We start from the raw sequence: 14,664 nt of genomic DNA on the forward strand, positions 1-14,664 counted from the left end.
AAGGTGGTTGCTAAGGAACTGTAGACTCAGACTCGGATATCTGGCTTCAACATGGCAACTTGCATATCATGGGAAAAAAAATCCAACTAAGTTAACTTAATTTCCTTGGAGCTGGAGGTAAAGCATTTTCTTTGGGTGATGTCGCACTCGCTCAGTCCAGTTCTTTTATACAGTCAATGGTCCAAACTTTTATATTCACAGGTTTTAATTTAACTTCATATTTCATATTTACAGTTCAATTATAATGAATTGTAACAATAGAAAAAAACCCAACAAAATATGATTAATCCAAAGCCTTTATTGAACATTTTCAAAGTAAAGTATTTACTTCCATTCATCATCATCATAATCATCATCATCATCATCATGTGGCCCAACACCATGATGGTTGTTACTGGAGATGACTGCCAAGTAAACACTGAGCTTTTTCAAGCAGCTCTGTTATTTCATTTGATTCCACTGTTGCTCATAGTTTGGGCTTTGCACACTCCTTTGCCAGCCACTTCAAAGGCAGCAGCCTTGTAGGTCGCAACACAACGTTCGTCCGTGCGGAGGTCTGGCTGAATTTGCTCCCACACTTTCTTTTTGGGGTTCAGCTCCTTGTCTGGTTCACCTGCAGTCAGGAAAAAATGGTTTCATGCATCAGACACTCCTGTTGTTGTTGTCCTGTTTGCGTCATATATTCTGGCTGGATTGGTTGTGTGTTTTTGAAACTTTCTGCATTGTTTTTTTTCATAAGGATAATGCAGAACATACGGCTTAAAACAACAGGACATGCTGACGGAGTTCCTGCATGTGAAAGACATTTATGCAAGTTAAAACTTAAGGGTAAACACCAAATATTACATGTTTTATTGTTTGCTGGGGCGTCGCATTCACACGAATTGTTTGTGGTTTGGCTTCTGAACAAATGTTAAAACAACAATTTTTTCTCCTTTACTTAAAACAGCTTTTTGATCTTTGTCCTAACTCAAAACATGAAGACAAAATTCCTCTGAATCGATTTGTGCAAACTGGGAAAAAAAATAGGTGAGGCTCTCGTCTGTTTGATGGTGGTTTTGGTTTTTGACGTTGCCAAGCATTTGGGGGAAATTCAAAGTTCCGATGGCTACATTTGGTCTGGTGTTGTTATTGGTATGACAGGAAAAGAGTTGAATCACTTGGCCGAAGCGGGGACTTCTGCTTATTTGTGACTTGGGAGCAGAGAAAACCTAGCTGAGATCAAAAGTGTGAAGGAGATTGTGATGAGCAACTTGTGTGAGCCACATATGTTTGTGAAGATGTAAACAATTAGGACTCCTGTAATGTGTGTGTTAGAAAGATGTGGTTTAGGTCTCAGAACAGGAAAAAAGAAGATGAGTCATGTTTTCTATGTAAATGAAATGTGTTGGTTGAACTACAGAAGCTTTTTCAAAAGTTCCTTCTGAGGAAATAATATCATTAAAAAATATGTACAGAGTACCTGGGAAGTTTTGGAAAGTGACTCTGTCCCCTGGAGCAGCTCCACTGGGAGGATCGAGGATCTCCACCTTGTCTGGTGAGCTGGCACACATGACCATGGCCTGTGACACCACGCCCCTCATCTTGGCTGGCTTAAGGTTACACAGCAAGACCGCCATGCGATTCTGCATCTGCACAGAGAAGAAAAGGTTATTAGAAAAGAAGGAAAAACTCATTACTATAGTAAATTCAGAAGAATTCTAACCATTCTGGTAAAGAGAGAATGGAGAAGGTTAGGTTATCAGTGCAAAAATACACAATTCATAAACCTAAAGAATACTTATTTTTTGTCAAAAGTCCATTTTTGAACTAATTTTAGTTGGTTATGAAAACTATTTTCACATAAGTATTGACTCAAACTGAACAAAGAAAGAACTTTCCTTAAAAACATTAACTCTTATATTACAAATGAACAGAAAAGCTGTTTGTTTGCCTTAATTCTTTATCGTTTTAAGAATTTGATGCATGAAGATTGATTTGATTAATCTAGATTCTTTTTTTTTAATTAAGCCTGACAAAATAGGTATAGATGGAATTTTCCATTAGAAAAAAAGTCCTATGACAGGGTTTGCTATACGTTTGTCCCTTAAAAAAGGAATAACATTTAAAAGGTAAAACTTCCCTATTATTTACAATAGTAAAAATATTTTAAAAAATACTTTAAATTTAATTGGAAAATGACCAAGTCTGGTAAAACAAACAAAATGTTGGATTTCCAAGCGTTTGTGGTAAACTAATTTAATTTTAAATGATTACTATCTGATAATCCCTACATTTCCTGAAATCTTTTTTTTATGTATCAATCCAAAAATGACAGCAAAGTCCAAGCAACAACAAAACTCACATCTTAAATTTTTAACAGTACACTAAAAAGTTCTTGCAGAATTACCGACTGTCCCAATATTCAAGCAGAGTTTGGCCTTTCTAGGTGCCAGAGGTGCGGCTGGTCAGACGCCTGTTTCTTGGGTACCTGGTCCAGAGGTATGTGCTTGACCAGTCCGCTGACCACGGTGCGGGGAGCCGCCTCTCCCACATCAACCTGCTCCACGTAAAGGCTGTCGGCATCTGGATGCTTCTGGGCAGATACGATACGACCAACTCGCAGGTCCAGGCGAGACACATCCACTTTAGCGTCCTCTTGGCTCACCGCCACCTGCTGCTGCTGCTTCTTCTCTGCTTTCTCTCCTCCTGACAAGAGGAGTAAGAATAACGACAGTTCAAAAACAGTTTACAAATGTACAAAGAAGCAGTTCTTGAAAGACCAACTCTGATGAAAACTGGGTTTTGTGTGTTTATAACATGTTCTTGTAACATTTTCTGATGGATGATGGAGGACATATATAATAGAAAATGCATTTCTGAGTATTTCCTCATTCAAGATGGTTTGAAAAGGGAACGGACAAAAAAAATGCAGTTTGAAAAAAACAACAACAGTATTTTTGACATAAAACGATACGCTGGGAGGACCAAATGTCTTGGTAACTGGGAAGGGGAGGAAGGGGCTGCTTGTGTCGTACAAACAGTTCCGCCAGAACTCAGGCAAATTGATTTTGGCTAAAAATGGCATAATCACAATTAAAAGATCCCAGGAAACGCTTTTAAAAAAGTTCAAAAGATGATCAGAGTTGGACTGTAACCCTTGTGCTATCCTAGGCACTTTAACGTTGGGAGTTGGGTCATCTAGACCCACTAGACAGTGCGCTGAACCTTTTTTCTTCAATGATTTGTGATCTTCACTGGTGTCCATGAAATCTTTCCACCTTTATCCACCTTTGTAATGGTAGGGAGAACACGTCAAAGTAAGGGTGGGGTCATCTAAGATAGCACAAGGGTTACTCATCTGAATTTCCTGGTAAGAGAAATTCAAACATTTTACTATTTGCTAAAAAAATATGTAAGAATGAAAACGTACGAAGGTTTAAGACGCCCTCATGATGAAGCAAACAAATTTCAAATAGAAATTTCTGTAAAAATACTTAACTCCTGCACAGTTGTAATCTTTTGCCAGTTTTGTTTTGATTTTAAATGCATAATCTCATCTTGATTTTAGTTGTGTTTTTTTTTACATTTGTTTCTGTTTTTTGATTTATAAACATCTAGTTAGAGTTCAATAGATGTAACCTCATGTATGGAAATCTCTTTTGGGGTCACAAGGTTGCTGGGGCCTATCCCAGCTACTGTTGGACAAAGGCAGAGTACACCCTGAACAGGTCGCCGTGGGGCCTCAAAAACATAAAATATGGGTTTTCTCCTATCTACCTTTCTTGTCAGGCTTCTTCTTTTTGCCCTCTTCTTTGGGTGGGGGGTTCTCTGCAGCACCAACAGAAGCAGCAGGGGGCGCAACTGGTTTGGGAGGGGTGGGCTTTGAACACGGCTCAACGGTAGTGTCCCCTGTTGGCATGGCGACCTCCAGCACTACAGGAAGAACAAAAGAGACCTTTAGGAAGACGTACATCTGAGAAATGATAAACGTGACATCCTCTCTGCTTTCTGCAGAAGAAACAAAGAAAACGGACATTTTAAATGTTTGCTTCCCTAAAGGCACAACTGCGTTACCTAACAGGGCCAAATGACACAGGAGAGGGGCATTTACACACCCCGTGGGAGGACAGCTCTTCTGATGCAAACATTTTAGATTGGAAAATGACACCGTGTCAGAACTGACGGAGACGAGGAAACGGGTCCGAAAAGCGCCGAGACAATGTCCTGCAGTGAGCCAAGCAGGGAAAAGGCAAACCCTCATTTCCCCCGTCTGATGTTTCCACTCCCACTAAACCTAGTGGCTGGCTCTGACAAACACTGGTCTGTAGGTACGCCACTGTCGCCAGGCTGCTTTTCATTATCTTGATTGCATGTTAGGAGCTGACATTCGGGCATTGCTGGTTTACCTTCAAGTTGTATAGAAAAAGCTCTGAAAGGATCCACTTTGCTTTTATGCTTCCTCTAAAAAGGCTCATTAGAACTAACTGAAACATCGTCTTTGGACTAAAGTCAATTTAATTTACAGAAATAAAATGCATAGAATGCAATTTCAAAAGAGGCTGTTGCATGTTACACAAAGACTTAAAAACTTTTAAGATTTGGAACTATGCAACTATGATATGAACAGGAAGTGAAATCAGTGCTTTGCACAAAGAAAACAGATGCACAAAGAGAGAAAAACATCAGTGACCACTTATCATTGCTTCCACTTTGATTTTAGGACTGCGCCACCACTGGGCATAACTCAAATTAAATAAAAATTAAAAAAACAGGCAGTTTTCCCGATTTCGTACCTTCTGGCTAGAGAACTGATATTTCTCTGAGGCGTTTTGCACAGCTCTCCGCTTTGTAGATAAAAACAAAATCAGTCAAAGCCTGCGCTTGTTTATCTTTGCTTTGATTGAGCTGTATCGAGGCCCGCTAAAGCCATCAGAAAGACAGTCCAACAAGTAAACATCATCAATATGAAATGAGTGGGATTTAAGTTCTGTGACATTCCAGTTTAAGGAAAAGAGTCAAGTTGGATGACTTATGTCTTCCAGTCCATAATCTACCAAACATTAAAGACCCATTCCTATGTCAATTGGGTTCCTAACATCTTCGTGTGGCATTTACTGATTATGGAAGATATGTGTGAAGAAAATGGAGCGTAAAAATAGTATTTCTGAGTGTTTCTCTATTCAAATCATTGTGAATCGGAGCAGATGAAAAAATACTGTTTAAAAAAAAATAAAGAAGGTTATTTGTGACGTAGAAAATATGCTGGATGGGCCACTAGATCCCTGCTCCACTCAGCAACGGTATGAGGACGGCGGGCAGAATTGCTCCACGCCAACAGTCCCGCCCACAACTCGGAGTTGAATTTCCAGTTAACTACTGCCGCTCTGCAGAAACTATGTCCCAGAAAACAACACAGGTTCTTTGATTTTGGCTAAAAACGGCATAAGTATAAATAAAAAGACCACTGGGAACAATTCTAGAACAGAAGAAAAACCATCTTAAAAATGAAAGAGAAAATCAATAACAAGCTGAAGGAAGAAAATAGAAGATGCTCACATTGAAGGATGGACAAACATGCGTTTGATGCCCCATTTCCTGAGAAAAGTACATTAGAAAGAGGAGCTGGAAAAAAAGAATAAAAAGACAAACTGCTCCTACCTCCTCTACTCTTCTCCTTCTCCAGCAGCTGCTTTTTCAGCTCCTCGATGTCCTTCTTCAGTTTAGCGTTCTCCACCAGGAGTTTCTTCTCTTCTTTGACACTGGCCTGCGCAACTACAACAAAGACAATCCGTCTGAACCTCAGGAACTACTAAAAGGAGATAAACTACATACATTCAGAAATAAATCCTTCCCAATCTGGGTTTTTCTTTGTGAACATGCGTCTTACCGGCTTTTTCCTTCAACAGCTGGACTTGCTGCTTGAGATACTCGATGAGCTGGTCGGCCTCGGCTGCTCGCTGTTCCAACCTCAGCAAAGGATTGTGGCCTGACATCTTGACTAAAGAACGAGCTAAAAACCTAAAAAAAACAAACAACAATGTTCTTTCTTAACACAATGCAAAGCTTGACAGATCTTAAGAAAACAGTATAAAAACATTGAAGACAAAAAAACAAAATCCAAGCCAAGGGACCAACTTTTATACTTTTACATTTTTTTTTAAACACAACTTCCACATTATTTGTTTTTTTTCTCCTTTTCTGAGAGCAGAATAACTAAATCTAAGCCACATTCACTTAGGTCACCTGGTTACAAAGCTGAAAAAAAGCTACGTAACTTTAATGGAGAAAGGAAAAATAAAAGTTTGACCGGGTAGAAAGTGTTTGCGTTACAAGGCGTGCATTCCAGTCCAGCTCCACCACAAACTGCAGCCTCCAAAAGTCACCACAGAGATCATCATCTGCTCTCACATAGTCTCAACAAAAACACAACACCAGCATTTTCACAACACTGCGCTGTTGCATTTCTACAGCGCAGGAACTGTTGCACTTCATTTGTGCTGAACATTCGGTCAAATCTGAATCACAGCATCTTTAGTGGAAAAACAATGTTTATTTGTGAGATGATTCATGTTTAGCTCACATTTTCTGATTGCAACCAAAATAATAATAATATTAATTTCTAATGGTTGTTTGCAGATTTTATACATTTTGCTTATAATCAGCAGCAGATTTAAGCAAAATCCTCCCTTGTGGGATGTATATGCTTGAAAATTAATATGATAATTAACCAATATAATATATGAAAGCCTTAAATACAAGTTTCCTTTAAACATTAATGACCTAATTAATTGACCTGAGAAAAGTAAATGTTCCTGAGTTCAACAAAACTACAACATTTTTAAAATAAAAGACAAAAAAAAAGAGGTTCATTGTTTTTATGGGGGGATCCTGTTTTGTGGAATGATCTAAATATCAACAAATGATTCTTTTAAACTTTTTTCTCAGAACATTTAGTTACACCAATAATAAAGACAGAATCAATAATTACTAAAAAAAATCCCCCCTTTTTAAAAAACTTTAAGTGACAGACGACAGTGTCTATTTGTCATGAATGTGGTTATCAGTGGCCATGATTCCATGGCAAAGTTTAGATATTTTGTCTTTTGAAAGGACAAAATTAGTCATTTATGTTTATTTGAGCAACAGTTTGAGTTTGGGGTAATGTTCCTCTGTGATCTGGAAGCCAATAAAAATCCTCTCTCATTTAAAAAGTTTTCCTCTAGCAGTATGAAGTATGAAGGAGACATCTTACACATATGACAGGGATGCACTGAGAAAAAAAAAAAAGAAAGAAACAACAACAGCTGGCTGAAGATGAAAACAATTTGCTGCAGAATGAGGAAATTAGAAACACAAAAGATCTGGATTTGATTAGAAAAGAATTGGGGTGAAAGCTTTGTGTTTTCAGGAAACGGAACTGATTTAAAAGGCACTATTGATGGAGTAATAACAAGAATGGGCCACAAAAAAGGTTGATCTCATTTGGCTACCCTCACGAAACGAATCAGGAGGCCGGGTTATGGTCCGTAAAGACTGGATCTGCGTCAAAAACTGCAGAGCAGGAATCTGTTTCTATTTGTTTATACAATGTCTGTGTTAAAGACATTGTATAAACCAGCACTTTGATGAATTTTCAGGTGTGCAAAAGAGTAAAAGTAGCTGGTTACAGTCGTAAAAGATGCATTTCTCCCTTTAAGGTGTCATAAACCGAAATAATTGTGTGTAAACGATCAATAAATTACAATCCAAAAAGGCAAAAAAAGCAACTTATTGCTTTCTAAACACTTTCAATCGAACAAATTCGTACATCTATCAAATTCACCAAAAATATACTATTTCTACTTCCATGGTCATTCTGATGGAGTTTCTTTTCCAATCTGTCATTAGAGAATAAACAAGAGTGCAGTTTACCAGCACCACCTAGTGGCAGCAAGGAGCACCACAGGTCAATTTCAAGTGTCTTTTCAAAGTGAAATCTCCTGCTGAGACTAAATTCGAAAATAATGATATTGGAAGAAGTCTGAATCATAATCAGTTCATAAATTATAGTAATTTCAAGTTACTATTACTGGATTAATGGAAGGAAAAAACTATTAGTTAAAGCTAACTAAGGAGACTACAGAAATTCAAACGAAAATCCAATAAGCTCTCATTCAAAAATCTGGAAAACAGAACATCCATCGAAAAAAACAATTATGCTAAGCTAAGATGTCAAACGATACGACTTTATAAATGATTTTTAAATAAAATAAAAAAGCTTTAAATCAATATACACGAATACATTACGATGAAAGGATGTAAACGTTATTGCTCAGAAAAAGTGAAAGCATGCGCGCGGAGATCAACTAGAAATTCAGAAAGTTCGTGTAAGGAATTCCAGAAAGGTTTGTACCGCTTTCCTGCGTGGCTTTTAACAGTAACAACAGCTTAACATTATTGGTTCATGTCTGTCAGTCATGCATTTCAACGCAACACGAAGCTTTTCACTTACATCGACTACTGCACAACTGTTTCAAGGAGAGGCGACGGCTCGGGAGGTGCACGCGAGCCTTGACGTTAGCTAACTAACAGGCAGCTAGTGGGCAGCCCCCGAAGGTCTCCTATCAGATCTTTAATGAATCGGGATAAACGCCTGGTATGCAATTTGCCCTGTTCGCATGTTATATAGATCAACAACCTTGACTGGGTATCAAGGAGTCGTTAGCGATTGCCTGTACGTAATTCATACTCGTAAAATTACTTGGCATTTATTTAAAAGAAAAATAGTAGGGAAAGTCAAACAAAGTAACAACTTTTTCGTAGAATTTTTTTAAATATACAAATTTAACACCGAAGTTCGTGAGAAATCACTTTTTGTCGCATACAAATAACGTCACCGATTAGGTTTACCCAGCTGGAGCAACTATACCGCGGACAGGAAGAGCCTGTATTTTCAAAACATTTACGTAAAAAATTGATTAAACGTTGCGTTTATTTCTTGACCGTACAGCATCTTATCTTCTAGGTAATTGCACTTTACATTGTCGGCTGCATAGAAAAATGAATAGGAGAATGTTCATAAACAACAACTGAAATGCTTATTTTGTAATTGAAATAATGCTCTGACAGCGACAGTTTTAAAGTTAGATCTTAACTCTGCATTTAAAAGCATCAATGAGGTGTTGATCAATTGTTTTGTATCGGATGATCTCATTTTCTTAAGTTGTTGCACCTGATTAACGTTTCCTTTTATCATTTCCATTTTTGAGACTCGTGCACCATGAGACCCCTCAAAGATGCCAAGCTGGGGGCCTTCACCTTCTTTGCGTCAGCTCTTCCTCATGATGTCTGTGGCAGCAATGGTCTTCCTCTCACTCCTAACTCCATTAAAATCCTGGGGCGCTTCCAGATCCTGAAGAACATCACCCATCCCAGACTCTGCCAATACATAGACATCTCCAGAGGGAAACATGGTATTGACTTCTCTATGGTGGCTTTCACAGAGTTGCATCATTTCATTGTTATGGTGCTTCTTTTCCACTTGTTTGGGGAAATGCATATTTGTCAACCCAACTTAATTCACACATTAAGTCTGACAATCTGCTTCTCTGTTCAAACTCTAGTTAAATGTTTCATTTTACAATATATTATTTTGGACTTCAGTATGTAATACAAAGCAGAAAGACTTAGTTAAATTATTTTTATAGCTATTTTTATATAACTAAAAAAATACATGTTCTAATTGGCGCCATTTTACTTGTGGTATGGCAACGCACAAATGTCCCATATGTGGGATCATTAAAGTACTTCTGATTCTGATTATTTGGGTAAACGTAGAATACAAAAGGAGAACATACGCCATTCATTCATTTTCTTCTGCTCATCTGGGACCGGGTTGCTGGGGCAGAGGTCTAAGCAAAGATGGCCAATGTATTCATGTTTATTAAATCTAATAAATAATGTTGATGTTTTTATACATGCTTGCGTAAGTATGTAAAAAAGTGATTCTTGGGAATGATATTATATTTTTTTGTTTATAGCATAGCGAACAGATGTGAATTCAGGATATTTTTTGTCCATGTTTTACCGTTGTTTTCATGATATCGTCTTGTTAGAATTTTGTGTTTTTTTTGCCATTTCTCTGTATATCTTTATGATAAAAGTGTTTGATTTTGTTTTCTCTTTGTGTTAATATTTAGAAAGGCTTATTGTTGTTGCGGAGCACTATGAAAGAAACCTAAATGACTTCAAACAAGGACAAAGAGCAAGGTAAAATCCTAGAATTCATGCATTTTTCAATGCATTTCAGGAATATTCTTGTTTCACTGAGCAGATTGGTCGACAATAGCTATTGCATGGTTTTTCTTTCTTTATTTTTTTTTGCAAATGCAGAGGCATAATTTCAACGCATCAACATAAACATTTGCCACATTGCAGATCTAACATTTTTAAATGATTTTTTTGTTAGCCCAGAAAAAGTGCTGCAGATTGCCTATGAGGTTCTCGAAGGCCTGGAGTTTATGAACAGACATGGTTTGGTGCACAGAGCACTCAGCCCTAACAACGTGCTCCTGGATTGTAAGGTATAAAGTGTTTTAACTCTTTCTGGAATTCATTTAAACATTATGAGGTATTGTACTTAATTTAAGGCTGCACAGAGGCACAGTGGTTAGCGCTCTCACCTCCATAGCAGGAAGGCCCTAGCTTGAATCCTGCACATTGCTCCTGGGACCTTTCTGTGTGGAGTTTGTATGTTCTTCCCCTGCATGCGTGGGGTTTTCTCACGCCACTCTGGTTTCCTCACACAATCCCCAACATGCTTCATAGGTTAAATAGTTACTCTAAAGCAGTGTTTCCTAACCCTGGTCCTCGGGGAACACTGTCCTGCATGTTTTCTATGTTGCCCTGCTTATGCGCACCTGTTCAGCTCATCAGGGTCTGCAGAAACCTGACAATGGCCGTCATCAAAAGCAGGTGTTTCAGGAGGGTAAGACTGAAAAAGTGCAGGACAGGTTCCCCAAGGACCAGGGTTGGGAAACACTGCTCTAAAGTGTCCCAAGTTGTGTGAGGTTGTGTGGAAGGGATTGTGTGGTCCTGCTGGTGAGTTGTCCAGGGTGCGACCCGCCTTCGCTCAACAGTAGCCAGGTCAGGATCTGGCGACCCCGTAACCCCAAAAGGGAAACAGTGGGTTAACAAAATAGATGGATGGATGTTTTTAATAAAAAAGAAAAATAAAAAAACATACATTATTTGTAAAGTTGCCTAGAATAAGCATTGTCACATTTGTCAATTTGGTATGAGACGGAAAAAAAATGTCAAACTAATCTCAGTCTAAAAAGAAAGTAATTTTTGGACTGCTTTTTTAAAAATGTTCATTCATTCATCTTCCTCCGTTTAGTCCCTTTCGGGGTCACAGGGCTGCTGGAGCCTATCCCGGCCACTTGTGGACGAAGGCAGGCGGCACCCTGGACAGGTCGCCAGTCTGTCACAGGGGGTTTAAAAATATTCTAACTTTATATACAGTAACGTTATTGATAAATATTGCACATGTGACACAAAAAATCTGTTTAGATGTTTGTTTTTTGCTAAATATTTGGAAACCCCTCTACATGCTTTTTACCTCTGTTTTCTTGGAATGGGCGTAGAAGTGTGTCAGATTTACCTATATGATAATGTACAAGAGATGCATCTGAGATGGATTTTGTGTTTTGAAGGGGAATGTCAAGCTGGCAAAGTTTGGCCTTTATCACATGACTGATCACGGCGCAGATGTCGATTTCCCCATCGGGTACGTCTTTGTCTCCTGATTTATCACTGTCAGCTGCTTGACGAGAGCCAGAGGTTGCAGTGTATCTGTTTGTTGTTAGTGTCAACCCCTCCCCAGCCTACACTGGATTGCCTCCTTCACAATAAAGGACAGTAGGCCTTAACGCACGTGGACCCATGTTTTTTTTTTTTTTTTTTTTTTTGCTTTCAAAAGGCCCCGGGTTTTTGGGGCAGACAGTGTGTGTCCTGCCGAGAAGCTGTAACAAATTACTGCACTTTCATCTTTATCTAGAGGCCTAAGTGCACTTTAAACTGTGTCTGGTTAATATCCTTTTTGAGGACGGAGAGAGGAATGGCGGCAGATACGCATGACTTTCAATAGAACATCTGGCAGGGAGTTGCAATGCATGGATCCGTCAAACGGCAGTGCAGAAGAGTGAGAAACTGCCGTGTGAACATCATTTGAAAAAAGTGAAAGGAATAAGTCTGTCTTGAATAATCACGAGGTTGAAAGATTGTTATATTTTATTTAGCGTAAAAATACAAATAGACAAAAAAATAAAAGCCAGGAGCTCTGTTTAATTAGCAGATGAAAACATTCATCAGCTAGAAGTGTGGGGAACAGGCTGACAAAGTGACATGTTTATCTGCTCTGCCATTTTGACCCCAGCTACCCATCATACCTTGCTCCAGAAGTGATCGCCCAGGGCTCTTCCCACCCCAGCGATCCATCACATGACGAAGCTCCTCATCCCTCTGGACCCAAGACGGATGTCTGGTCTCTGGGAGTTTTGCTCTTTGAATTGTGTGCAGTAAGCATCCATCACATACACCCTTCATTCAAGAAGATGGAGTTCACTTGAGACATATTTCATTCATTTATTTTTTTCTAAAAGATTCTAGCCTTAGCCTGAATTTATGCCGCCCAAATGACTTTCACCTTAAAAATTGAGGTGTGTGGTTTTGTTCCAGGGAAGAAGACTTCTGCAGAATATTGATATAAGTGAGAGACTGAAGTTCATTTTGACTCTTGGTGGGTAAAAAGTATGGAATTCTCCTCAGAGCAGACCAAAAGGTTTTACTCTGCTGGGTTTGAGCTGTGGTACTGTGTCATCACCAGGTTGCATGGACGACATTGTCACAGTGTTCGCTGAGGAACATGGTTGTTTGGATACCATTAAGGTAAGCTTCATCCCAAGGAAACTGTGTGTCACCTGATTTCCTGATGTAACATCTGCAGGTCATCTGATTAACTTTTTAAAGACCCACTGCGATTAAAATTTTGTTTTTGGTGTTTTTAACATGTTCTTGTGGCATTTTTCTGATTATGGAGGACATAAAAGAAAAAGAAAATTGAGATCTAAATTGCATTTCTGAGTTTTTCTTTATTCAAATCATTGTGAATCAGTAGCAGACGAAAAACTGCAGTTTGAAAAGGAGCTGAAATGTGATGTGGAAATTACTTCAGTGGGCGAGCCAGAAGCTCCCTGCTCCGCTCTCCAACGGGAAAGGGAAGGGGGGCGGGGTTGTGCCACGCCAACGGTGCCACCCATAATTCAGAGGGGAATTTCTTATTTATTACTGCCGGTTTGCAGTGAGTTTGTCCTAGAAAGCGATTCAGGTTTTTGGATTTTGGTGAATAACAACATAATTAAAAGGCCACTGGGAACGCTTTAAAAATAGCTCAAAATATTATCGGAGTGGGTTTTAAAGCCCAAAATGCATTCCTAGCGTACATGGTTGCCAGGAAAAGGTTTTTTTGTTTTATTAGACTTTGAGAAAATAGTTGTAATTAAAATAGGTGAAACAAAGGTTTCTGTTTCAGAAGTAATAGAGGTTAATGTTTGAAGTATTTTTTTTTTACTTTAAATAAAAAGCAGGTACACCTGCACATTTTATCTTTAAAAAATTCATGGGGTTTACTAATTCTTCTTTATCATGGGGCTGTTTTCAATAAGCTTTTTACCCAGACTTTAGACATTTCTGTTCAAATGTCAATGAAAAGATCAAATTAATAGAGTAATGATCTTTATTAAAAATGTTTTTCATTGGTTTCATACATTTAGTAAATATATATATATATATTTTTTTACAAACAAAAGCTATACGCTTCTATACCCCTCTAAAAATTAAAAAGAAAAAAAATGTGAAAGAAATGTTTTTAAGCAATTTCTTCCTCCCCTTCTATAATTTTAAGCAGCCATTATTGTATCTCACATTGCAGGAACTCCCTGAGAATGTGCTTGACTTTTTAAGGAAGTGTTTGACATTTCTTCCATCCAAAAGGTAAATACAGCTTCTGTTGTGTCTTTTCCTGACTTGCTGCAGGATGTTTCTGAATGGAAGAGGGTTAAGGCTATGGAGAGAAAACAATAAAAGGGCCAGAAAGAATTCTGACTTTTTACTCAGAATTCTGGTTTTAATTTCAGAATTACTTTTGTCTTACAATTTTAACTTTAAACTCAGAATTCCTTCTTCTTTCTCAGAATGTTGACTTTAATCTCAGAATTCTGACTCTATTATCAGATGCTGACTTTTTTTCCCCTCAGAAATCTGACTTTAATCCTAGAATTCTGAGGAAGTCAGAATTCTTTTTAACCCTTTAATTTTTTTCCTCCATGACCCAATACTCTTCTGTATTTTTGGATACATTTGCAACGCTTGCACATATTTTTCTTTATTTTTGACCGTCATGTCTTTGGTCTTTATGGAAACCCTAGGCCGACCCCTGCAGAGCTGCTTGGAGACCCCGTTTTTGGAGGCATTTCCTGCCAGTATAGACCCTTCCAGAGGCCTGTGAGCCTCTTCTCCTCATCTCTGCGCTGTGCAAGTTTGGAGCTCCCGGAAGACATCAGTGATCTTTGCAAAGGTCTTTTTTCCCAACATAAAGAAAATGAAATGTGCACAAATATTTTACCACCCTACTTTTTAAAATTT

At 38.4% G+C, this 14,664-nt stretch overlaps 2 protein-coding genes across 5 annotated transcripts in view; one reads left to right on the forward strand and one right to left on the reverse strand.

The window, feature by feature from the left end:
- Positions 1 to 278: 278 nt before the first annotated feature.
- LOC144981221 (aminoacyl tRNA synthase complex-interacting multifunctional protein 1-like) lies at positions 279 to 10,833 on the reverse strand. 2 transcript variants are annotated; one of them, XM_078943668.1, is made up of 7 exons: positions 10,644 to 10,833; positions 5,870 to 6,000; positions 5,641 to 5,754; positions 3,760 to 3,915; positions 2,471 to 2,688; positions 1,463 to 1,631; positions 279 to 613 (listed from the first exon to the last, which is right to left on the reverse strand). In XM_078943668.1, exons 1-7 carry the CDS (start codon positions 10,784 to 10,786, stop codon positions 447 to 449), a joined length of 1,098 nt encoding a protein of 365 aa, XP_078799794.1. In that variant the 5' UTR covers positions 10,787 to 10,833; the 3' UTR covers positions 279 to 446. The 2 variants fall into 2 exon arrangements, with proteins under 2 accessions (XP_078799794.1, XP_078799795.1); XM_078943669.1 differs by lacking the exon at positions 10,644 to 10,833 and adding an exon at positions 8,474 to 8,648.
- LOC101171975 (TBC domain-containing protein kinase-like protein) overlaps positions 8,342 to 14,664 on the forward strand; it is a 44,146-nt gene continuing 37,823 nt past the window's right edge. Inside the window, exons 1-10 of one of the 3 annotated variants that reach the window (XM_078943666.1) lie at positions 8,342 to 8,366; positions 9,231 to 9,434; positions 10,161 to 10,230; positions 10,430 to 10,544; positions 11,676 to 11,749; positions 12,398 to 12,539; positions 12,700 to 12,760; positions 12,848 to 12,909; positions 13,952 to 14,013; positions 14,448 to 14,596. In XM_078943666.1, coding sequence (XP_078799792.1) covers positions 9,242 to 9,434; positions 10,161 to 10,230; positions 10,430 to 10,544; positions 11,676 to 11,749; positions 12,398 to 12,539; positions 12,700 to 12,760; positions 12,848 to 12,909; positions 13,952 to 14,013; positions 14,448 to 14,596 — 928 coding nt within the window. In that variant the 5' untranslated portion in view covers positions 8,342 to 8,366; positions 9,231 to 9,241. Of the gene's footprint in view, positions 8,367 to 8,499; positions 8,618 to 8,840; positions 8,987 to 9,230; positions 9,435 to 10,160; positions 10,231 to 10,429; positions 10,545 to 11,675; positions 11,750 to 12,397; positions 12,540 to 12,699; positions 12,761 to 12,847; positions 12,910 to 13,951; positions 14,014 to 14,447; positions 14,597 to 14,664 lie in introns of those variants that run through there. The other 2 variants (XM_023957389.2, XM_023957386.2) reach the window with 2 other exon arrangements.

This window comes from Oryzias latipes (genome assembly GCF_053564925.1).
Source record: "Oryzias latipes strain Hd-rR chromosome 1 unlocalized genomic scaffold, Olatipes_Hd-rR_3.1 chr1_Y".
In the NCBI taxonomy this organism is placed as follows: domain Eukaryota; kingdom Metazoa; phylum Chordata; class Actinopteri; order Beloniformes; family Adrianichthyidae; genus Oryzias; species Oryzias latipes.